Consider the following 26,883-nt stretch of genomic DNA (forward strand, 5'->3'; position numbering starts at 1 on the left):
TTGTACCATATGAATACCATCAAACCTAAATTAGAGCATACCACAAGCCCAACTAAGGTAACCAGCCTCAACAAGAAAATAGTGATTGCAAAACTGAAAACAACAAACAAACTAAAATTGAAGTTGTTGATCAATCCACCCAACGACACCTTGGGAACAAACAACCTGTCAGCTTGTCAATTAAATGAAGTATGACATGAAACACATTTTCTTTAAACTGCACCATATGAAAAATATTAGTTACAATTAGGCAGACATTTGTATCATACCTAGTCCACGAGGTCGTGAATCTAGATTGGTTAAATACAAAAAAAATTCAAAAATATAACTCAACATCCATATAAACGTTCTAAAGAAGCAAACATTCTTTGATAGGTCCTACAAACCCTTTTGGCTTAAAGCATGAAAAAAGATCATCTCACCTCATCTAGAGAGAGATACCAAAAGAATTAATTTTGTCAGCCATCTATTGTTCATGAGGTGTCATTTAGAATTCAATTAGTTTGATCACTGTTCTAAACAACTGAACATCTCTATTGAAAAAAGGGCAGATATTATGGGAAACTTAATCTAAAAATGGATATGTTAAAAGGGTTTTACTTCATTGAGAGAAATGTACAGTAAAGAATGAATGGAAAGCTAGATTGGATTGTATATGTTAGTAAATGTGAAGGTATACAAACCAAACTAGTTGTAGTTTGAGGCATACCTTGTGCAAATGTAGGAGGGCCATCATGTTCTGTTGTTGTTGCATATGCACCTGTCCTTGAGTATATTTGTTGTCTGTAAGTTCCTTTTCATGAAACTTTAATGGTAATTAGCACTTAGTTATTTCTTTGGAGAGGACTTGAATTCTCTCGGCAATAAAGATAGCCAGTCATTTTCTCTTTTGTTCCTCGATATTGTTAGTTTTAGTACTTTCAGATTAAATAAAACTCAGAAAATCAGAATTTGTTTCTAACTAGGTTAATTAGATTTGTTGTTTTCCAGATTTAAGCATAGTAAGAAATGAATGCATAAAGACAAGACAGGGTTACCCTGGGAAAACCTCCTAGGAGGAAAAACCCAGCCAGAAAAGATCCTCAGATCTGATTATGGTTTTAGATTCAATTGATAATTACACGCTTATCTGGAGTATAGATGTTGCAGTCACATGGGAGATGACATAGAAGTCTACACAACTAGCTTACTGACAGAGATCATGATTTATAGTCCTTCTAATCTGACTTGCTGTGCATAACAAGGGTTAGCTGCACCTTTCAACTAGTTTGCAGTCCTTTTATGGGGTTTGCTTGAGCCTTCAATGGAGATCATTGTCTTTAATGATAACCTGCTGCTTCTAATTAAGTTCGCTGTGATCTGACTGGTACTCTGCTGCCTTTTAATGAAGTTCGCTATGATCTGCTGCCTCTAAAGAAGTTCGCTACCTCCAGATGTATTTCGCATTTACATAAAACTGAATGGATGAATATTATGTGAAGTATATGTCTTATTTATAGGAGTGGCAATACTTCTAATTAAGTCGGCTTGCCTTTCAAATGAACCTTTTAATTTATCTTTTAATTTATTTAATTCCTTTTGTGCGAAGTGGATAGGGTCGGCCCTATCATGGTGGCGTGTTGGGTTTGTAGCGTGGGGACCTTTTAGGAGTAGCCGAGAGGTATAGGGCCTGGCCCTATATATTGGAGAAGGGGCTGGCCCCCTTAGGCGGTTTCCAATGTTGCCCAAGGCAATTGGAATCCGCCAGCCCTAATTACAAACAACACTCTCTCTTAATTAGGGAAGAGAATCATAACCATAATCTTCCATCTTGCACACAAGCAAAGTATGGAACTACATAATCATAATCTTCCAGCTTGCACACGAGCATAGACTGGATCCACCTTACATTGCCTGCAGAGGGTGGAGAGGATCTTTTCTACCATCTTACATTGCCCGCAGAGAGTGGAGAGGATCTTTTCTACCATCTTACATTGCCCGCAGAGGATGGTCAACAATTACACTAATACCATCTTACATTGCTTGCAGAGGATGGTTTAACAATTACACTTTTACCTGAGAAGATTTACAATACCATCTTACATTGCCCGCAGAGGATGGTTAATAATTATACTTCTCCCTGAGAAGTTTACAATACCACCTTACATTGGCCACAGAGGGTGGTTTGATACAACACAATGTATCACTGAGATTGAGACTCCCTCTCAATTAGGGTTTCATTTTCCATAATGCCAAGTCTGTCCCTGAAGTACACAAACTTCACTTTAGATAAAGGCTTGGTAAGAATATTTGCAACCTGCTCATCAGTGCTGACATACTTCAGCTGAATAGCACTTCTTTGCACCATATCCCGAATGAAATGATAGTGGGTTTCCACATGTTTTGACCTGTCATGAAACACTGGATTGATAGACATTTTAATACAACTCTGGTTATCACAGTGAATAACTGTAGGATCCCAGGCTGACCAAACAGCCCAGCAAGAAGTTTACAAAGCCACATTGCTTCTCTGGAAGCTACACTTGCTGCAATATACTCAGCTTCAGCAGTACTTAATACCACTGAGGATTGTTTTCTGCAAGCCCAAGAGATCATTGCAGATCCCAAGCTAAAACAAATACCGAAGGTGCTTTTCCTGTCTTTGACGCTTCCAGCCCAGTCTGCATCTGAATAACCTTCCAAGGTTATTGAAGTGTTAAGTGGATACTTCAGCCCAAAACCAACTGTGCCTTGCAAGTATCTTAGGATATGCTTGGCTGCAACAAGATGAACATGTTTGGGCATGCTCATAAACTGGCTGAGAGCATTCACAACAAAACATATGTCTGGTCTAGTGTTAACTAGATACATCAGTGATCCAATCAACTGTCGGTACTCGGATGGATCTGCAAAATCAGAGTTAGCTGCAGAAACAATTGACTTCTTTAAGTTAGATTCCATAGGAGTAGACATGTATTTACAATCCATCATTCTAAATCTTTTCAAAATGTCAATAGTATACTTTCCTTGACTTAGAAAAATTTCGTTAGATCTTTGCCATACTTCTAGACCTAGAAAATAATGCATTAGACCTAAATCTTTCATTTCAAATTCTGAAGCTAGTTCTTTCTTGCATTTAATAATAAGTTCATCTTTACCAGTAAGGAATAAGTCATCCACATATAGAACTAGGATTAGCATTTCATCATTGGCTACCTTAAAGTATATGTTAGAGTTAGCATCATTTTTACAAAAACCTAGACTTAGTAAGTATTTATCAATTCTTTCATACCAAACACGAGGAGCTTGTTTAAGGCCATACGGAGCTTTCTTCAACCTGCACACATGAGTTAATCTATCCTGAATCTAATAACCCTCAGGTTGCTCAATATAGACCTCTTCCTCAATGACACCATTGAGGAAGGCAGTCTTAACATCCATCTGATGTAGTTTCCAACCCCTAGCAGCAACAATAGCTATTATTGTTCTAATAGAAATATATCTAGCAACAGGAGGAAATGTTTTTTCATAGTTTATGCCTTCCTTTTGAGAAAAACCACGAGCTACAAATCTAGCCTTATATTTTTCAATACTACCATTAGCATTATGTTTAATTTTAAATAACCATTTAGAGGAAACAACAAATTTACCTTTGGGTCTGGGCACAATGTCCCACACATCATTCTTGATGATTGACTGATACTCTTCATCCATAGCAAGCTTCTAGGCATGATGAATCAAGGCTTCTTCAACATTGCAAGGTTCAGTTTCAATGAGATTGCACATCAATGCAACATAGTTGGAGAATACCCGAGGTCTCTTAGTTTCACGGAAGGTGCCACTGGGAGCAGCAAATCTTTCGGCTTCTTGAATGGTGTTTCTTACCCAAAGAGGCCTCTTTTTGGTAATGACAATGTCACTAGGAATATCAGTGGGATTCATGGGCTCTGGTGGATCATTATGTTCTTCTTGAAGTGGAGGTTCAACCAGCTCCCTCTGAATCTCAGGGTTAGTATCAACGTTTATATCTTGATTGTCATTAGCTTCATCAATAACACAAGAACCTTTTGATTTCTTAAAAGCAATGTCTTCTTCAAATGTAACATCCCTACTTACCTCAACATACCTTTGACTCGAGATGTATATCCTGAATGCCTTGGAGGATTCATTGTAGCCGACTAGCATGCCTTTCTTTTCAGAGGGTTCCAACTTTGATCGCTTTTCCTTGGGCGCATGAACATAAACGGGACTTCCAAAAATTCTGAGGTGACTGATGTCTGGTTTGGATCCTGTGAAGACTTCTTTCGGGGTCATGTTCTTGAGAACACGGTGAGAACATCTATTCTGGATATACACTGTTGTTCTAGAAGCCTCAGCCCATAGGAAGGTCTGCAAGTCTTGATCATGAATCATAGCCTTTGCAGCCTCCACAATAGTCTTGTTCTTTCTTTCAGCGACACTATTTTGTTGAGGATTGTATAGAACACAAAACTCCCTTTTAATTCCTGACTCAACACAAAAATCATAAAAGCTACCGGAGGTGTACTCACCTCCATTATCAGATCTTAAACATTTAATTATTTTGCCAGAGGAGTTTTCAGTTAATACTTTAAACTCTTTAAATTTACTTAAGACTTCATCAGATTCTTTAGATTTCAAGAAGTAGATCCAAGTTTTTCTAGAGAAATCATCTATGAAGATTACGTAATAAAGAAATCCACTAGGAGATGCTATAGACATAGGACCACATAAATCAGAGTGAACAAGTTCTAGTTTGTCTTTAGCTCTATTTTCACTTTTATGAAAAGGACTTTTAACATTTTTACCTATAGCACAACCTTTACAAGAGTTATCATGGATTTGACTGAGTTTAGGCATACCTTTGACTAACTTTTCAAGGGATGGAAGAGCTTGATAATGCAAGTGTCCAAGTCTTCTATGCCATAGCTCACAGGATTCAGGAGCCTCATTAATAAGGGCTTGAATAGGCTTAGTAGAGAGCTTATAAAGACTATCATATCTATGACCAATTATACGAGCAAATTTAAAACTAGATTTCTTAGGCCAAGCAAGAACTTTTCTCTCAGAAAATGCAATTTGATAACCTTTATCTTCTAGAGCAGAAATGGAAATTAGGTTTCTTTTAATTCCAGGAACAAACAAGATATCACTGAGGTGCAGAGAAATACCAGAGTCTAAATTTAGAAAAGTAGAACCAGAACCTCTTACCGAATAACGAGCGTCATCACTAATTATCATGTGAAGGTTGGTATCCTTTTCTACTAAGTCTGAAAGATGATCACAATAGCCTGTGATGTGTCTGGAGGCACCACTGTCAATCAACCATGTATTGCTATCTGAAGGAACACTGCTAGACAGAGCGGAGATGAATAAGAAGTCATCATTTTGTTCTGAGACTTCATTTAGGTTGGCTTCACTTTGGTTAGGGTTATTCTGACATTCTTTAGCATAGTGACCAAATTTGTCACATCTAAAGCATCGAACACGCGAGGTATCTCTTGGTTTCTTCCAAGGGTGTTGGGGACTAAATGGTCTGAATTCCCTATTTCTTTTTGGATAAGGCTTGTTCCAATTTCCTCCTTTCTTGCATTGAGCTACAAGTATGTGATGATCATCTACATGGGGACTTTTGGTTTGCGCTCTTGAGATGAGGCGAGACTCTTCTTGGATGCAATCATTCTTAAGGCGATCAAGAGTAGGTAACTCAGTCCTGCCACTTATGGTTTGGATAAATGACTCCCATGAGTGAGGTAGACCATTTAGGGCAATCATGACAAGGTCTTTGTCTTCCATGTTATGACCAATTAAACCTAGCCGATTCTTTAGTTCTGAAATTCTCATAAAGTAGGAAATAACATAATCTTCTTTTGCCATTTTGATATTAAGTAGTTGTTGTCTTAAAGTAATTGCCCTAATGAGATTGTTAACTTCATATGTACCTTGTAGATGGCTGAACATTTCCCTTGCAGTGGTGAATAAGGCAATAGAGGTGACTAGGTGGTCTTTGACTGAATCAATGAGAATCTTCTTGGCCTTGACAACATCCTTTTTGAATTGTTTTAGCTCGGCTGCATTTGTAGGTTCAGTTAGCTCTTTCGCTTCCATGAATTGGAGAAGGTCTTCTTCCTCTAGAGCCAACTTGATTCGAACCTTCCATGCAGTAAAATTGAGATTCCCATCAAGCCTATCTTCAACTTTCAACCCCATTGACCTAACCTGCAAATGCGACAACAATCTGGAAATAAAGGAGTACTGAATTCTAAAATTTGAATGCTTGATCTAGCCTATAGCTCTGATACCATGTTAGTTTTAGTACTTTCAGATTAAATAAAACTTAGAAAATCAGAATTTGTTTCTGAATAGGTTAATTAGATTTGTTGTTTTCCAGATTTAAGCATAGTAAGAAATGAATGCATAAAGACAAGACAGGGTTACCCTGGGAAAACCTCCTAAGAGGAAAAACCTAGCCAGAAAAGATCCTCAGATCTGATTATGGTTTTAGATTCAATTGATAATTACACACTTATCTGGAGTATAGATGTTGCAGTCACAAGGGAGATGACATTGAAGTTTACACAACTAGCTTACTGACAGAGATCATGATTTACAGTCCTTCTAATCTGACTTGTTGTGCATAACAAGGGTTATGCTGCACCTTTCAACTAGTTCACAGTCCTTTTATGGGGTTTGCTTGAGCCTTCAATGGAGATCATTGTCTTTAATGATAACCTGCTGCCTCTAATGAAGTTCGCTGTGATCTGACTGGTACTCTGCTGCCTTTTAATGAAGTTCGTTATGATCTGCTGCCTCTAAAGAAGTTCGCTACCTCCAAATGTATTTCACATTTACATAAAACTGAATGGATGAATATTATGTGAAGTATATGTCTTATTTATAGGAGTGGCAATACTTCTAATTAAGTCGGCTTGCCTTGCAAATGAACCTATTAATTTATCTTTTAATTTATTAAATTCCTTTTGTGCGAAGTGGATAGGGTTGGCCCTATCATGGTGGCGTGTTGGGTTTGTAGTGTGGGGACCTTTTAGGAGTAGCCGAGAGGTATAGGGCCTGGCCCTATATGTTGGAGAAGGGGCTGCCCCCCTTAGGTGGATTCCAATGTTGCCTAAGGCAATTGAAATCCGCCAGCCCTAATTACAAACAACAGATATGGTGTATTCTTCAAAAAAGCACTTCCTAGGTAATTTATTGTTTCTCTCAATCCATACCAATTATTGCTGCAGTTAATAATCTATTTCCCAATCGCCCCTTGCATCATCCAACTCCCTCATGTCCTCTTCCGTTCCATTTATAATATTTCCACATATTCAAAATGTATTGAGATCTCTGAGTTCTCTAATGTTTCAGAAATAGAGGTCCTGCAAATCTTCTCCACATACATGATGTGCGGCTGGATTTTGCAGCTGTTGAGCAGCCCTTGTCAACTTAGTTGAAGAGTCAACATATGATAGTTCAAATTTGGATTTATTATACTACTTCTACGTTCAACCATTTGGTATTTAAACTAAAAAAAAGTCTATCCAGCAGTACTAAAAATAATACAATAATTTTGCCCCTTATTTTCAGCCTTGACATGTTAGTGAGTTGTCATAAAAGGAAGAAGTTCAACTTGTGAATCAATCCAATCTAATGTTACATGCCAGCATTGTCTTAGACCGTGTAAATTTGAGACTTATTATGATATACTATCACAGTTGCCAGTGGAATACATGAGGTATCAGATTTCTCAACAATTACTTGGATAACATCACACCATTTCGTTTAACTGTTTGTTAAGCTCGCTAATGATGTCTGTGGAATTACTCAAGTACCTGAAATGTCTTCCAATGGATTAAAGCTCAACCCAACAAGAATTAACCCCTCTTTTTTCCAAAACTAACAGTGAAATCCATAGGGAAAATCCCAACCAGGCTCTATTAGGAATATGGGCAAAGACAGAGAAGTCACAATAATAAAAAAACTGGATATACGTGCTTCCCCTTTTCAATCAATACATCCTACATATATACAGGAGAGTCTACTTCTAAATTCAAGGAGAAAAAATCTCTACAAATCCTTATTTAGTTGTGATTCTTACTCACGTAACAATACACAACTCAAATTATATGATTTATTAAAACAACTCCAAACCATAATATATATTATTGTTAATATAACAATAATATTACTAAATACTAAAATTTACATGATAATAACTACTTACATAATTATTATGTACCCACATACATGGAGCACTAACTCAAATTTCCCAACAGGCTCCAGGATAAAATCGGTTATTAAAAGGGACGGATTGAATGGTGATAGCATCCTAATGGATTTTAGGTAACAATCTCCTAGTGATAAGCTTTTTGCTGGTTGCTTATTTGATTTTTGCAATTCTTGGAATGTCAATTGCTCTAGAATTTTTCTTAGTTATCTTAGCTTTATGCAGTCCTATGAAATCTATTCTTCGACTACAAGGTTGCAACGTCTAACCTATCCTTAATGAAGTGTGTGAACCCGAATATTACCTCCTCATTTATAAAATAGTAAATATGATTATCAAGCAATGACTGACAGCATATATTAAACTACAAATAAAACCTCATTTGTGTCACCATTCTACCATAATATTGTAGATCAACAACCTCTGCATGCCTTATTCTTGGAGTGATTTGCAACAATCATTGCACTTGACCATCATACACTGAGGGTTTGGTTCACAATATGTTAGGAGAGCATTGATAAAAAGTGGACCTCCTGAAATTTGTGTTTGCAATAGACTATGAAGTGTCCAATAAAACCAATACTTGAATCTGCCCTTGGTTGCAAAACAGCTGAATGACGACTTTCTTGGATTTTGTTTTGTTCTTTCCCTTTGAGACAGCTTTAACTTCTTGAATTATAATTTATCTTAAGCTACACTTCTCCTTTTCTAAAGTGCTGCTACCTCTGAAAGGAATTACAATGAAACTTCTTCACCGCAACCAATGTAACCCACAATTTCAATGCAAATGCTTTGTAGCAGATATAATTGAGCTCAGAACTCTTTCTGAACTGGAAAAATACTTGTTGGGTTGGTGGTCTCAGAAAGTTTCTGATTCTTTCCTGCTGGATTATAAGGTTCTCAAAACCTATTCAATGAAAAATGGATATCTTATAAATAACATAGCTACCTAATAACATCCATAAGAAAAGCAGCGTTTCTTCATGTTTGCAAAGTTTGCTATTCTCATATGTGCAACCAGAAAAGCCAACTAATTTTTCACTGGAATGGCACTTTACTTCAAAGAAGCAATAGTCGTGAAAAAATCGAGACTGATCGCGATTAATCAGCAATCGTGAGTGGTGCTTTTTTTCCCCAAAAAAATGGTGGAAAAATCGGTCAACGATTTTCCACGATTTTTAGCGGTTAAATCGCGCGGTTAATCGTCTATAAAAACGCCAAAAATCAACACTAAAAAAATTATCGCGAAAACCCTAAAACCTGCGAAATCCGGAAAAAAAAAGCTACGAATACGTTGTAGATCAGGTCGCGCGAGGGTTAGAACTCATTTTGGTGGTAGAAGGATAGGTATTCTTCATTATTCATGATTTCTGAGGGCATAGCAGCGGCGCAAAAACCAGGAGATCAGTTACGATTTTTGAGAGCTTCCATCATTCGCAACAATCTAAATTTTTATACAAAACTCAAATCTGAACTTTTTATGCATCGATGTTTCTCTGTCATTCACGTATTCCATGACTGGTGCAGAATGTTTCAAAAAAATTAATTATTTGAATGGAAAAATTTTATCGGATGATAATTTATTTATTCATTTAATAACTTATTTATAAATTAATATTTATTTAGGAAAATTATTTAAAATATATTTTTGAATGCAGAAAAATAAAAATTCTATTTAATTTTAAATTACGTTATTAAACCCTACAATCTAATTTAATGCTATACAATTTTGAAAAATATTAGAATATAAACCGATTTAAATTTAATTTTTTTTAATAAAAATTAAAATATATAAATGTTTTAAATACTTAAATCTTATTTCTTATAAATATGTAATTACATTTATTTTTTGAAGTCTAAAATAATAACAATAAATAAATAAAGTAACTAAAAATGAAAAATTATATATATATTTCTTATAAATATGTAATTAAATTTATTTTTTGAAGTCTAAAATAATAACAATAAATAAATAAAGTAACTAAATATGAATAGATAGATAGATAGATAGATAGATATAATCAATTTTTACATGTTATTGACGATTTAATACTTATTGAAAACTTAAAACCACGTCCAATATTTTATATTTTGTAGTATAAATGAATAAAGTAAATACATAAAGCCACCAAATAGTTTCCCCTCAAATATCAATTTATAAAAAATAAATTGAATAATAATCTAAAATTAGGACTTCAGCAAACATTAGTACAGCCGAAAAAATTTGTCTAAGCAACACAAGCTCCAATTTGTTGAACGAGCTAGTCAAACACTATATTGGAATTGGCATTTTGACAATTGTCACAATCTAGTTATCATTAATGTTGTTGTATGTTTTGTGCAATATAATCGGCAATATGAATATAAATAACAAAACTCTATTTTCTACAATTTATGGGTTGAACTCTATATTTTCTTTGCTCTCAATATCTCTATGTTATGGAAATGCCCTTAAATATCAAAAAAGGTAATTTTTTATTGTTTTTCTTCAATTTTTTACATTTTTTGTAAATTCATTTTTTTCAAAAAATCTTATACTTTTGGTTTGCCGATTAATTCCCCAAACGATTAATGCTTCCTTGCTTTACTTCTTTCCAAGTAAGACCACCTGACATCAACGATTTTGGCATCACTTTCACTTGGACTCCTTTGCAATTTCCCAACCTACTTGTATCCAAGTTCTATATGCTATCCGGTCCTTGAAATGCTACATGCCATTGTTTCTTAATTCCTTTTACATGAAACGTCATAAGGCATTGTTTATTAATTCCTTTATTTGACACCACATCAGAGTCTTCAAATCCAAAATAATGTTGAAGACTCCCTTTTCCTTTCAGTTGCAATTTCAGCAATTCCAAAGGTCACAACTGTGTACTTCAATTCCAAGGTAACTGTGGGATGTAATAATGATAAAATGAAGTCCATAGCTCCACTTCTTCCATCATGTTCTCCATACATGATTTTGGTACAGGTTCGAAACTGCCAATCTATTATCCATAACTTCCTAGACATTAAAGGAAATACCTCTAACACAACCAGCAGCGCCAATTATTGCAATCACCTTTATTTACATAATTTGGTGTCTGACCCATCCTTGCGTACAAACAAGCCTTCAAATTTCAACGAGTTATGGGGAAAAGCCAGTTTCCATGGTATGCATAACCTACTCCCATTCACCTGACCCTTCACCGTGTGCCTTGGTTCTTGAATTTGATTGCTCCATTATCATTAGTAGCTGAATGTAATCAACAATGAATGGTCCCCCAAAACACATTTTCAAATTTCTAAATGATTATAGTTGCCATCTTGAAAAAGTCTTTATTTTGATAGCACGATTATAGCATGCTTTTTGGCATATCATTTTGCAACCATTTGGCTCCATTGTACCAAAGTCTAGAGACTCATCGATAGCACTTTTAACAATAATGAAATAATTTTAATTAATTCCACAAAAACCCTCCAAGATACTTCTCAAAAATGAATTTATGTACCTTCTGCAAACTGTTGGAATCGCACACGCATAAGTTGCATTGAATCTTAAACTTGTTTCAGAAAAATATCAAATTTCTCCTTATTCCATTTGTTTGTTTTTTCAAGATCAAGTTTCGATAAATTGTCCAATCCAAATGTAACGTCCCCTTTTGAAAATGGGATTAAATTAATAATAATCATTAATTGAGATAATCATAATAAAAAGGTATCTTAAAATTAAAAACTATTTTGAATAATTCCCCTCAATAATCAATCAAGAGCTATTTGAAGAGTTTTACACCTGTTGGAGAGAAAATCTATTTCAGAGAGGCCAAGCAAAGAGGAGGGAGAAATTGATTGAGAATTGGACTTTGGTTGAGTTAACCTGCGGATGAAAACACTCCAGGTCTGGAATTAGAGGATGAAAACCCACAATTCCTTAAAGCGATTTCTGATTTGATAAATTTCAGTTGGTAATTAAATAAATATTCTTCATATCTACAATTCATAATTGGGTGCAGTAATTCAAATCCCCTTTCAAGATTATAGTGGTTCATGTTTGAAATCTGAGGCAGCTATATTTTTTCTTGCACAGCAGCCATAGAAACATCAGTTCAAAATCAATTTGCATGTTGGCTGGAAATAATCTCTTTGTACAGTAATTTTCAAAGTTAAGACAACTGCGATTTCATATTTGCAACTAGCACCAAATTATATCTTCAAAGAGCAGTGCCTTATTCTTCTTAGCACTGCATTTGATCGTGAGGATTGAGTTACTGAAGTTGGAGGTCAATTTGTGCATAATATATAATGCATTCGGCTGCAATTAATTCCTGCTATCAGGGATTATCTTATGGATTGAAGCTCAAATAAAGAAATGTGCATTGTTTAAAAGAGCCACTTCCGCCAGGCTCATCAATGATACTTTTGTTATTCATTTTAACTAACAGAAGCATATGACAATTATATAGCAAAGTAATAATATGTGGATTTGTTTGTCAAACAAAACCCTGTGAATTGTTGAAAGAAGTTAAAACTGACTGGCTGTTATAAAATATTCTATTTGGGATATTACAATGGTATCAGAGCTATCCAGCCTGCCTGTGAAAGAGAAAGAGAAGCTGTGAGAGACTTGGGTTTTGCTACCAATATCAAAGTTTTAGCCAAAAGCGAATAGAAGCCACAACAAAAATTTTAGTCGCAGATAGCAGAAATAAAGAGAGATTGGCCAATCTGCAAGAATTTGGTGAGTTGTCCATAGCTGAAATCGTTGAAACCAGAGCCATAAGTTGTTGTAGGAAGTATATGCAGAAGGAAATAAAGGGCATTTTGAATAAAACTAAAGGCCATAATAAGAAGTTCACAAAAACAAAGGAATTGTGAATGAATTAAGGAAGCTGCCAGACCTCAAATTAAATCGCCGCAATAATCTCAAAGGAGAGAAAAGTTGCAGCAGACTTGGTAAAACCCCTCCAATTGAGTTTTGGGAGGAGATAATCATGTAAAGAAAGAAACTGGTTTGCATATTTTTCACCAAGGATAATCTACAGAAAGGAAAAGTGTAATCGTTGAAGTCAACGCTGCTGCAAAATTGTAGCAAGTGACCATCACTGTAAAGTAAAATAGAACCATGGACGATGGAATAAAGAAGGATCATGGTAATTTAAAACCCCAAAAATCAGGTGCCAAAGATAGTAGTTGCCACTAAAGGGGAAAAGATCACAGGTTTGTGGACACCGAAGCAAGCAGTGAAGCCACTGAAGAAATGAAGGCGGTAGCTATTACCAAAAGAAGCAAAGGAAATAGTTTGTTGGCCACCAAAGATAAGTCGTGCAGATCCAATCAAACAAAATTGTTTGTCACACAGATTCTATTCCATCTCGCAGCAAAAGTAACTTATTTGAAGAACGCTATTGCCTCTGCATTTCCCTCCTATCTGCAACTAGTAAGGAATTGGAGGAATTTTATATGAATGGCATTGACAATGATATTTCATCAAATGGTGAACCCCTAAGAGACAATTTAATCCACGGGGACAAACTCATTGAGAAGAAAGTAAAGAGGATGACCTGGACACTGAGAAAAGTCTCATATTTTGGATGCAAATTCAAAATACAAAGATATATATATTGTTTGAGAGGATTTGCTAACTTTAGCCAAAAAAAACACACTAAGGGTTGTTCTCACCAGGAATTAATAATAATGGATGGATGTTGATCAAGAAAATAAGAATTGTCTAAGGTGTTAGAGTATAATTGGATAAAGCATTGAATTCTCATTGTAGATACCCAAGTTCAAATCCAAAAGAGACATCTAATATGGCATTCTAAGTTGTGACTCTTGGTGATTACTGTACAGAAATCGGTATTGTGCAGATTTAATAAATTCCAGTCAATAATTAAATAAATATCCTTCAAATATACAATTCATAATTGGGTGCAGCAATTTGAATTCCCTTTCAAGATCATAGCAGTTCATGTTTGAAATCTGAGGCAGCTATATTTTTCTTGCACAGCAACCATCAAAACGTCAGTTCAATATCAATTTGCATGTTGGCTGGCAATAATCTCTTTGTACAGCAAATTTCAATAATGAGACAACAGCAAGTTCGCATTTGCAACTAGCAGCAATTTATATCTTCAATGAAAAGCGCCTTATTCTTCTTAGCGCTACCCATTCGATCACGGGTATTAAGTTATTGAAGTTGGAGGTCAATTTGTGCATAATATATAGCACGTTTCACTGCAATTAATTCTTGCTATCAGAGATCATCTTAAGGATTGAAGTTGAAGTACAGAAATTTCAATCGTTTAAAAGAGTAGTTTCTGCAAGACTGATCATTGATACTTTTGTTACTCATTTTCCCTAACAGCAGCATATTACAATTATATAGCAAAATAATAATATGTGGTTTTACTTGTAAAACTAAACCCTATCAATTGTTGAAGGAAGTTAAATTTATTGGATCATAACATATTCTATTTGGGATATTATACTGAACATACAATTGATTGGGATATCCAACAAAAGACATCATAGAAGGCATCAAGAAGATGGACGATTGCCAAAATGGAGCACCAAACTGCCAGACAATATATTACAATTTGGTACAAAGTGCAACTGTGTGGAAGGGCATAATATGAAAGCCAAATACATCACAATTCTCTCTCACCAATCCACTTTTCCTATGTTCATGCCTTGAGAAAAGATTTGTAAATAGCCACCAACAGTTACAATTGTTGAAAGATTTTCTCGGTTCATCTAATGTCAAACATGGTGAAGGTCTGCCTTAAAGTTGGCCATTTTTCTTCATAATTTCATGTTCACGTCAAACAGAAGGCATCTGCTTGACATGCCAAAGAGAAGGCACCAACTAAAACTGACATTTCAAACGAAAGTCAGCTCCTAAAAATGAAATGCAAATAAAAGGCAAGTCCCAAGACTTTGGTTCTTTATCCAGTGTTCGCCCAACATAATATTTTTCGTGATGTGGGGAACTTGGTCATGTCCCCAATAAAAAAAAAACTAAAAAACTGTCAATCCTAGTAATAGTAAATCCTCTAATTTATAGTCTTTGATATAGTCTTTGATCCTATAGAAATCCACTGAGATGTTTCAACTCTGCTTCAATAAAAATTTGTAATATTTTACATGTTTGAACTTAACCCAGCTGCAGAGCTTTCTTCCATGGGAACTCTTAATTTTGTCTTTAGATGCGAGCATATACACAAAAATTATGCTCCTTTCTTAGGTATCATCATCGGGCCAAGTATATTAGCAAAAGGCTCCAAACTGAGTCTACAAATATTTCTGCAACATCAAAACTCTAGTGCTTATGATTCTGGTATGTGATTGATATGGTGCACCTAGCACTACAGTATTTACTTAGAATAAGAAGCGAAAAAATTACAAATGAGGAATGATATTTACAGCTTCCACTTTCTATACTAGCATAGGCTGTATTGCTAAACAAATTGATTTCATACATTTAGAGAAGGAATTTATAGCACTGGTGCAATCTCATAAATTATGATTAACTGTTTGATTTAGGCAGAAGTCGACAACTAGATGCAGCTTATAAAAGCAATCTTCAAGATGGCAAGAACCAGCGCACACCATGGACATTTACTTATTGTGAGTTCTATGCTTGTAATGTAACAGAACGTGAAGATGATCTCCAATATTCGTTGATACTCCAAACTCCAAAGTAACTTATAGAGGGCTAGGGCCCAACATCCTTAAAAAGATAACAAAAATGAATAAGATGAGGAACAAATAAAGGTGTCACTTACTAAAGAGAGGTACATCAAAGAATGCACTTGTTTCTTCGATAGAAAAATATTTGGTAAGGTGGTTTTTCGGCCCATGGTTTTATAGCTATTGCATTCAATTTCTAATAGTGCTTAGCGGTATCTTATAGTGAAGAACCTATAAATAATCAGATATAGATTAAGGTCAAGCACAAGCACAAAATATCTAATTGTATTTTGAACAGTCAAATCTTACAATAGGTGGGTGCTGTCTTTTCTGGGTTTTTTTCCCAAAAGGGTTTCCTAAGGTAAATAATCATGTTATATTCTATTGAATTAAGATTCTATTAGCATTTCGTCTCCTGCATTGGTTTAGCAATATTATTTATCTTCAAAATGAACCATGACTTACAGTAGCAATCCACGTATAAGTGCAAAAATAATGAATGAGAAAGTATGTTATTTAATTCTTAAGGAATTGATAACACGTAAAGTTTCATAGGAAACATCCCCAGAAATGTCAAAGCAGGAAATATTTTAAGGGATGAAAAATGTTTTGTAGGTGCAGAATACTTGACCAACTAATCCATTTCAAATCATAAGGAAAAATGTACATTAAAGGCTAATATTTAGGAAAACATATAGATTATACTACAAATCAATAACATTTGAAAGTCTATTTTCTCAGAAAAATTCTGATTGAACCGTATTTCATATTTCTACTTGTCTCAAAAACATAAAATACAGTTTAATATAGAAACATTATCTCAAATACCATGCACTGTCAAAATCTAAGATCTTTTCTTAAATGTTAGCCATTTGGGAACAGAAAAATAGCCATTAAGACACATGCTGTTTTGCAGAATCAATAATTGGACTAAAGCAAGACATTACCGGCATCACTAGAATTCTCAGTGAAGCAGGTAAATCAACACGTTTCCAGTTTTATCGCCAATAGAAGCACAAATTGAAACAGGATAAAAATTCAGGGCTAGAGTGCTGCTATTTACTGCCAACTGTAAGTGACGGGGCACTTATGGCAGTACCAGAAACATGTCATTATAACAATACATCAACGCCACTAGGAAATTGGCATCCAAACAAAGATGGAAGTTTAAAGAGCACCTTCAACTATTAATGATACATCAAGGTCCCCCCGCCTCCCCCCAAAAAAAGATGATGGCTACCTCATTTCGTCGTCATCCCACTAAGATAGCAATAACAAGTCTAAAAAATTACAATATGACTGTTATGGCAACTAAGCTTCTTAAAAAGTTTTATGCGGTTTTGTATCCCGAAAACCCTCCAGTAAGAATTTTTGGACGGTAGAAGCTAGAAATATTTTAGAGACCTCCCTTGCATAGAAGCAAGGACTCTGGAATTTAAAAAACTACAGCAATCCTGTTGCGCCAATTTATTGGCTTAAGAAGATTATAATCTTTAAAATCCCACGTACTGTCAGCCTTTGAACTGCGGAAGTATAAAATCTAAAGAAATCCTCAGCAACAGCTTATGGACTGCAGAAGCTTAGATTATTCAGATAGCATCTTCCACCAGTTTAAGAAGTGCAGAGGCTTGAAATCTTAACGAACCCTCTTAAGATAAGTTTATAATCTGTAGATGCTTAAAGTCTTTAGAAACCCTTCTTGCAACAAACTATAAAGCGAACAAGCTTAAAATCTTTAAGAAGGCTCGTATCTTACCGTGTTGCAGAAGAAGTAGAGAATATCAATTTGGATCGGAAGCAGTAGATGTCGAATCGGACTTCTTCCTTTTCTTGGAGTGGAGTTTGGCGACCTCTAAAATAAGCTTGGTAAACATCTCCATTTTGGCGATCTCGATTCTGGCGTACACTTCAGAAAATCCCACCAAAGCATCGGCCAGCGACTGCACGGGATTACTTGAAGACGAAGACGAGGATTTAGCAGAGGACTTGCGCTTCTTGGACGCTCCGGCGAAGGGTGAGGGCTTTTTCCGCTTAGGAGGCTTCTTCTCCGGCGAGGAGGAGTCCTGGAAGTCAAGCCTGGCCTTGTTCTTACAGCTGTAGCCAACGGAGTTCAAAATATCGTCAAGAGAGCAGTCGGCGTCAAGCTTCCCTTTGTCAGCGGCACCGGCGCCGAAGACGGAGAGCACCATGTCAGACATCGACATGGCAGGCAGAGGCACACTCATACTCTCGCCGGCAAAACCCTCAGGGAGATCGCAATCATTGAGCTCGAAGGATTGCGAGTGCGAGGGCGAAGGCGAGCGGAGGTCCTCGGCAGAGGCGGAAGCGTCGACAAGGTTGGCACTCTTGTTGAGGTTGGCCATGATGTGATCAAGCTGATGGAAGAATGACCAGGTAACGGTGCCAGGGCCCCGGGTATCAGCACGGCGCTTCTCGAGCTTGTACCTTCGCTTCAGGTTCTCCACCTTGTCACGGCACTGCTTAACAGTCTTGGGCGTCTTGGAGGCGTCGCAGTGGGCGTTGACGCAGCGCACAATGTCCTCCCAGTCTTTGATCTTGAGGTAGCCCTTTATGTTGCAGCACTTGTCGCCATAGCTCTCCAACAGACACTCCACCGTGCCAGGGTGCCACTCGCACCGCGAAGCCATCCCCATTCCCATCCGCTCCTCATCTTCGTCACTCGCCATCCCCATCCCCATCTCCTCCCACTCGTCCACCCGCTTCACTCGCTGTCGCTGCCAAGATAATTCTCGCATTGCACGCCTGCTTCGTTTGCACCCTCCATTCAAATGCTATCTTTTTCTCGGACACACGCCAATGCCACAGTTGCTATCCCCTTCTCCTTACCGGGAAGGTCGTATTTGGTATGTGGTAATTATCCTATTCCAAGATTCCTTTGTGCTTTTCACGGGAACAGGACTTCACAAATCCCATTTGCCTCGAATTTTCTCGCCCTGTGCATTTTTTCCCCTTAATCCAGAGTCCAGATACAGATCAAGTGCCTCCGATTCTCGATTTAGCTGCAAATATATTATAGTATTCATTGAAATTTGTTCTTTTTAATCAGGAAAATTGTGGAAGGCAGAAATTACAGTCTGAGGCCTGCACCACAGGTGGAAGGGTCAACGTGAAAGGACCGCGAACCGAAAGTAGCCAATAAAAAGAAATAAATGATTATTTTACAATTCAAAGCAGAAAGAATTAAATGATTTTAATTAGAACGGTGACAAATGGACTCAAACAATTGGGCTCTTTACTTGTTAGCTTTCATTTGGTTATCCTCTTCTTCTACCATGACAGTGAGTACTTAGGCTGGGTCCCATGGAAGGGCTTCCTAAAAAATAGAGCTTAAGTTAGGGGAAGGGTATCCATAGTGGACATAGTTTCAATAGTGGACACCTTTTTGTCAACCCAACCCTAGTAGATTGTAAAGCAGCCCAAAAAATGTACCATTAGTGCACCATTAGTGAATATCACATGTACCAATAGTGGATAATTTTTCAACTTTTTTGCTCTTTATTAGCTCATTTGTGCACCACTTGGACATTTGTGCAAAACTATTGGGGCATTTGTCCACTACTATTAGAAATTATGAGTTATCTACTATTGGCGCAAAGGAGTTCATGTATGGGTAGACACTTTGAAATGACCACTTTTTGACCTTTCGGCACATAATGATTACCTGAGCGTGTGTAATGCCTCGCCAGGAACCCCAAAGGAATAACCCACAACAAGGGTGAAACAATTTTTTTTTTTAAAGTATAAACATATTAAGTGCATTAATAACAACGCTGCATAATAATAACACAAGCAGAAGACTTACACCAGAATTCCTTAAGGGTTACCAATGAAGAGTAAAACCAAAAGTTAAATTCCATAATTAAGATTCATACAATAATTCATCAAAACTCATAGATCATAATATGCCATATGCAATAACAGATACACCATTGAAAGAATGAAAGGATACAATATAATTACTCTTCAACCAACATTTACACAAATCATAAAGAAAATTGATAGACAACATCCAAACTAAGGATTACATTGAATCTCCAATACATGGCTCTCAATATACATATACAGTTTACATCTTAACCAATTACAAGGTTATATAAATCATTGATACAGTGACCACATAGGTCTCCAAAGAATAATAATTTCCAAACATGAGATAGAGCATGAGCCACGAACCACAGAAACACTTGCGAAGACAATCCTTGCATGAAGGTACGAACAAGAAACATCCAATGGGAAGTGGCACTACCACCCGACCATGTAATTCCCGAAATGGAATCACCCCACCGTGTTAGGAGATAGCAGAGGACCCTCAAGCAAACAAAAGCATGACATGGTCGACAGAACAATACGACTCCACAATAAACCTAGTGACTCAACATCACAATACACAAGTGAACTCGACATCACAAAACATAAGTGAACCTAAAGAGAGAGTGTCATCGCATAGCTTATGATGGTTACCATGGTCGGCCTCCATAGGTCCCGACCTCCATCCTAGGTTGTCTTGGTAACCTTTCCCAAACCTCCGGCTCCAACTAAGTCTCATGCAAACCTTGCCAGCCTTTCGTGAAGACAAGGTGGTCGGTTTGTCATTATAGGCCTTCCCACTACATCATGAGCCCTGTACAAGCACCTACCCATGCGCGACGTACAATATCTTATATAATGTTATAAACTACCCCCCTAATCAATTAGTAGATTATCACTTATTATTTGACTTTCGATGGGTTATCCAGCCATCCACTTTGGGTGCAGCCCCCACTCGAAAACCACTCTCTCAAGGGACACTAAACAAACATGGTCACTCCACGAGGACCTTATGGCGAAGCAAACAGCCATAACACCACTATCCAAATACAAGTGGTCAAATCAAGGACATACTGACTCTTGGTTAACCATAAGGCAAAGACACTACATGGTTAAGACAACGAGGTCATCATATATCACGTGGTCAAGGGTACCAAATACGCCACAGTAGGACGACTGAACCAAAGACAAGAAATAACACAAATATAACTCTTTGCAAGGAAAGCTAATTTCACTAAGTTCGCAATTATACAATCTTTGAAAAAATCAACATCATAAGCACTTGCAACTTCATTGATTGAAAATTAAATAAAACACCCTTATACGACATTCACTTCCTCATAATTTCCAATTCAATATTTCAACAAGAATAAAATCCACATAAATATTCAACTGAATAAAATATGAATTAATCATAGACATTTAATTCATTTCCAGAATACATCCAAATTTACCAATTTGAATTAATAATTCATGCCTTGATTTCAATAAATAAATTTACTAAATCAACATAATAAAAAAACACTTAAAAAGTTACCATTGATATTAATCATTAAAACCAACTTTGAAATATTGTGTTTTATATAAATTAAATTAACAACACATAAAAAGTTGTACCGCGAAGGGTACAAGGTCACGCGGGGGCCAAGCCAACCCGGATGCGTTTATTCTGGGTCCAAAACGACAGTACGGATTGACTAACACACGTGTTAGTCGCGTGTTTTACACCGTCAATTTTGCAATTAACGGCTGTGATTGACTAACCTGTCGCTAACACGTTGTACGAAAGGTTTGTTTTGGAGCCAGAATAGCTTTGGCTTGCCAACCTGTGGTAGTGTTGTTGTCGAAGCAGCAGGGACTACCTATCGGTAGTACTGCTACTGTTGGTAGCAAGCCTACTGACCAGTAGTGCTGCTACCGCGTAGCAATACTGCTACCTGCGGTAGTCAGACACTACCATCCTGCGTGGTGGGACTAGCTCGCCACGTGGGTAAGGTAAGGTTAATTTTATAATAAAATTTATACTTCCTAAGCATTTAAAATTGTTTTAACATGAACTCCATTCATCCCTTGGTCATTTCACGGGCACACACACACACACACACACACACACACACACACAGTGCCAAACACCAAAATTCAAAGGGACATTTACCAAGAAGGCAAACGGTGAATTTAAAATCACACAAGAGCCCAATAAATAAAGATTTAGGCAACCATAGAAGAATTTAACAGATAGGAGAAGGATTGAGATCAATTTCCTCATTTCCATACACAGGAAGGATTCCTTACATCTATCAAGAGGTAAACAACCATTTCTTACCAACATAAACCCCAAATCTTAGGCAAATAGATACTAGAAAACACACAACAAGCTAAATCTAATTCTTTTTATTCCAAATAGAAGAGGTAATTCAAGAACTTGATTTTGCATGAACAAATAACAAACAACAAATAAAGAAATGAACCCTTTCTTTCCTATATGCAAACATCTGATATGACTTCCACAAAATCAACAATAACAGGCACTCTTTCTTTCATTCCAACCATTCAACAAGGATTTACAAGAGATTTGCATTTTTCCAACACACAGGAAGCAACTAAAATATTCAAAATTAAATTTCAAACAAGAAGAGATTATCCAACCTTCAAGCAAACTAGCAAGCAAAATGATGGAATAAACCCAGTCCTTGCAAACCAAATCCAATTCCAGCTCCTCTTCCAGAATGGTTTTCCAAATTTCTTCTTCAAAATTCTGCCTCCTCTTCTCGTGAACTCCCAGGAATATATGGGAAAAATAATTTCAACCTAAACTTATAGGTTAAAAGTTTTTCCAACCAATCAAATTAAAATATTTAAAAAGTAAAAACAATCAAATTTACCCTTTTTCTAAAAACAATTATTTTTCAAAATAAAATACAAAAGTCAAATGAAAAGGGTAAAAAAGAAAAGTTTTTACTAATTTCCTATTTCCATTTTCACAATACTTCCTTTCAACATATGCATTTAAAATTTAAATGGCTAGGCAATTATTTATTTCCTTTCACAAAATATTAATACAACTATACACAATAAAATAAGTCAATTTAACGATTTAATTCTAGCAATTTATTAATTTTATTTAAATCAATAATCTCAAAAGCATAATAGTTAACTATTTATGCCAACATAAAAATAGCATCATCCACTCAATTAAATAACCATTCAAAAAAATGAAAGCACGCAAAATGAAGAATGATCAAATGACGACTCACAAATGACCAAACCAAAGCATTATGACTCGCATACTGACCAGACGGGAAGACAACCGACTGACAACACTCACACGAGTGTAACTGTGGGCCAAGTTAGGGTTCGACCACTATCTCTTCCACTCCCATTAGACATATAAGGGACGCTCAGACCTGTGAAACCAGGTGGAGTCGATACCACGTACCTACCATGTACTAGTACCTGCAATGTCTTGCACCAAAGAACCGCACGTGCATATAGACAAATATAGCTATAACAGACACAACACGCACACCGATGAAGGAGAATCATGACGTTCCCTGTCTCACCGGAGTGAGTGAAGAAAAATCATTCCCTCGCATCCCATACATATGCAAACACGCAACATATAAATAACGCATCGCACATATAAGGTAAAAGTGGCAGTCCAAGATAATGATCCATAGAGATAACATTAATCATAAGCACTGAGATACTGCATGAAAGCATACACCATAAATCTCGATAAAGCATGAAATAACATCGCATAAAGTCTGAATCAATATACAATAATGTTCCATTGAACAGTCAACTAAAGTCAAACATAGATACAAAAAGAACCTGATCGAGGGGGGTACTACATCCTCCCCCCCAAGCCTAGGCTTACTCTTGGAAGCCTAAAACAGATAAGAATAAAGCTCTCTCATCTTCGCTTCATCCTCCCATGTCGCTGAGGTCTCATCACTTGGGTCCCATAGGACCCTTACCTGGTCGATGGTACGACCCCTGAAGGTCAAATCTTGATCAGTAATACATTTGGCCTAAAATTCCGACGGAGAAGGTATATTGAGAACAAATTTGATTTTTTTTTGAAAAATTGCTCGCATTCGTCGGAATTCCGATGATAATTCAATATATGTTTTCGACAGAGAAGGAATTGGCAATGACATTTGTGTTTTTTACAAAAAGTGTTCGCGTTCGTCAAAATTCTGATGAAAACGGGCATTACTTTGAAAAAAAAAAAAAAAAGACCAAGATATTTGAAATCATTTTCGCAGCCTCTTCCCATTCTCACATTGCCGCCCCAACAACGTATTCCCGCTCACAGTTCCACCTCTGTCAAACCCCTGCAACTGTATCAAGGTTGTGTCTGCGTAATGCCACGACCGGTTTTTTCTAGGAGGATGGAGCCATAACCTTTCTCAAGTGATCCGAACAATCCAATGAAGCCGACTACCTCGCACCCTGAAGTGGGTTTTATATCTCAAACTGTTGTTGGAGGATCTGCATACAGAGTGAACAGAGCGAGCTAAAGATAATGTAGTATTGTTGGTCTTGCTTGCTTGTACAAAAGAATTAGGTTATTACTATGGATAGTTATTGTTTTCCGGAGGACAACGGAGCTATGAATGTCTTGCGATAGAGGACCGACGGAAGCGATAGAGGCAGATCAATCCATGTCGGGTGTTCTTCACCACTATAGTTGAGGGCTTCCCAAGATTTGCAACTATCTCCTCCCACACAAACACCCGGAGAGTAGTTTTTGAGGGAACGGGGCATAGTAGTTCAGGCGGCTCGATCCGCATAGTAGTTTCCTCCCCACTAGCACTAGTTTATAAATCCTTGGGGAACTATCTCCTTCACCAACTCTCTTCCTCCCACCCACCTTGCATGGGGGGCCCACCCAAGTACGAATTGGAGTTGCAAGATCACAGGCATGGGCCATTATAAAGGCAACAAAGGTAGTGACACCAACAGAAGTAGACTGTATTGCACTTCCACACCCGCTTACGAAGAGATACAAGCGAAACTCGAGCTTCTGTTTAGCTCTCTATTTCTCGAGCGAGATAACGAGCCGCTCTATTCAGGGGTAGGGCGAAGAGGATTTCCATGGTGTTTTTGGGTGAACTAAATTGTGTCCTTGGCAATCAATCACGAATCGAATATCTTCAAGGACGTGCACTGACAAATGCAATTGGAAACCTTGGCATTACTGATGCATATGTTGCTGCTCTCAACAAGTTTGGTCATGACCTTGAGAATATAGTAGAGCAGGTATAGTTATCTGTTAGTTTTGCGATTTCAGTTTACTTATATCAGAAAAACATATTATAGTTTCTCATTTCTTATTCTAGTACTTGATCACACTTATGGTGTATATTTACTATGTGTTCTCCATATTAAAGGTCCCCTCTTAAGTAGACAACACCAGGAAACATGTAATGATAGTTTATTAATATAAAGAAATTATTCGATTGTACCCAAGTTCTTAGGAAATGCAATGTACTTGTTATATGTGAATCACTTCAAGTGCATTGCTAGGGAAGGACAAGAAGACCATCGGTTAAACCTAGCATGTCATAGTGCAATTTACAGATTGTGGCCTCTTCACGAGTAGCTCACTTTATGCTTTCACGTTCCATTTCCAATCGCATAAGGCACATAATAGCATCACTTGCATCTTGAAGCCTTGAGAAAGAGTGGATCTTAGGCTTGACATGCAATGGTTTTTTGTGGCACATCCCTCTATTCGTCTCTTAAGCCACGACTCCATTGGGTTTGTCATAACAATTTCAGCACCATCCATGATTAGTCCATCATCTTTCATGATTAACAGTAGCGAACTTATCCAATGCCACATAACACCATGCAATGAAACTTAAGACATAACTCATTATTCTTTTGTATGAGATTTTTTAACCAAGATTAATCATATTTCAGCTTGTGTGATAAGTTTTGGCATGGGAATCAACTAATAGACAAAATAGATATTTATCATCAAAAATTTATTAAACACAATGAGAATTACAGAGCAAGAAGGGCCAGCAGCTCAACAAAGAACATCAAAGCATTGCACTTCCATATCTTCAGCAACTAACTACTCCAGCATGTGAGACTACTCCAAAGACCCTATCCACATGAATGTTCCATCGTATTCATACTATTAGTATTTGAATAATTTACAATTGTGGTGCACACATTTGAGCAACTCATGCCTATCTAATCTCCATTTGCATAACCTAAGAAGGTAGATACAACTAAATAATCTTGAAAGAATTGCATATGAAGGGCACTATTAGAAAAGAACTTATGTACCCTGCTAGTCTATGTAGCTACTACTAATTATGGCATATAAATAGATACATGTGTTAGAATGTGTTGAAATAGTAGCTAGCTCGGATACCTATCTATTGCATTTTAATGTTGTCAATGACAATTAAAATACACATGTATTATCTATTATGTAAATCGAACTTAGGGCTGGGCCCAAATACATGTAACTTGTAATTATGTCTTGTTTGGGCAAGACCTATATATAATGTAACTTGTGGATAGGACAAGCCCTGTAAATGTAACTTGTAATTTGGTCTGACCCTAATTGGGTGATGTAACTTGTGGTCCTATATTGAATGTAACTTGTAGATAGGGTAGGTCCAATATGTATATATTAATGTTCCTTCATTTGATGATGATTCTTAAATTTGTATATATTCAGCCATACTTGCAAAGTTCGATCAATGCTTAACTACCGATAATCATCGGTTGTAAATCTCATAGCACAGAATACTGATTGGTATCAGTTTACATTAAAACCAATGCACTCCGATTAATATCGGTTAACATATTAACTATGAACACCAATTGTTATCGGGCTTAACCAATGCACTCCGATTAATATCGGTTAATATATTAATTGTGAACATTGATTGTTATCGGGCTTAACTAATACATACCGATTAGTATCGGTTGTCTTGCATATGATAAACATGTCGATTAAGTATCAGGTGGTTTGTTAAGTGATATACACCGATTTAGGTTTCTATCCTCCTCCTTTGTTGACATCCCCTCCCCCATTGTCTAATATATCTATGAATTTTCCAACAACTTTTAATATCACAACAAGAGATAATTTTGTATGAGTTTCTTAAAGCCAACTTTATTACTCTCCCCTT

At 36.7% G+C, this 26,883-nt stretch overlaps 1 protein-coding gene across 1 annotated transcript; it reads right to left on the minus strand.

The window, feature by feature from the left end:
• Positions 1-16,727: 16,727 nt before the first annotated feature.
• Positions 16,728-19,027, minus strand: LOC131077754 (trihelix transcription factor ASIL1). The gene is made up of 2 exons (XM_058015301.1): positions 17,649-19,027; positions 16,728-17,559 (listed from the first exon to the last, which is right to left on the minus strand). Exon 1 carries the CDS (start codon positions 18,646-18,648, stop codon positions 17,674-17,676), a length of 975 nt encoding a protein of 324 aa, XP_057871284.1. The 5' UTR covers positions 18,649-19,027; the 3' UTR covers positions 16,728-17,559; positions 17,649-17,673.
• Positions 19,028-26,883: the final 7,856 nt, after the last annotated feature.

The sequence above is a fragment of the Cryptomeria japonica genome, chromosome 3, assembly GCF_030272615.1.
Source record: "Cryptomeria japonica chromosome 3, Sugi_1.0, whole genome shotgun sequence".
Lineage (NCBI taxonomy): Eukaryota > Viridiplantae > Streptophyta > Pinopsida > Cupressales > Cupressaceae > Cryptomeria > Cryptomeria japonica.

Bases quoted from the DNA above. Each gene is read 5' to 3' on its own strand.
- LOC131077754 (XM_058015301.1), bottom strand. From the start codon at position 18,648: ATGCGAGAATTATCTTGGCAGCGACAGCGAGTGAAGCGGGTGGACGAG.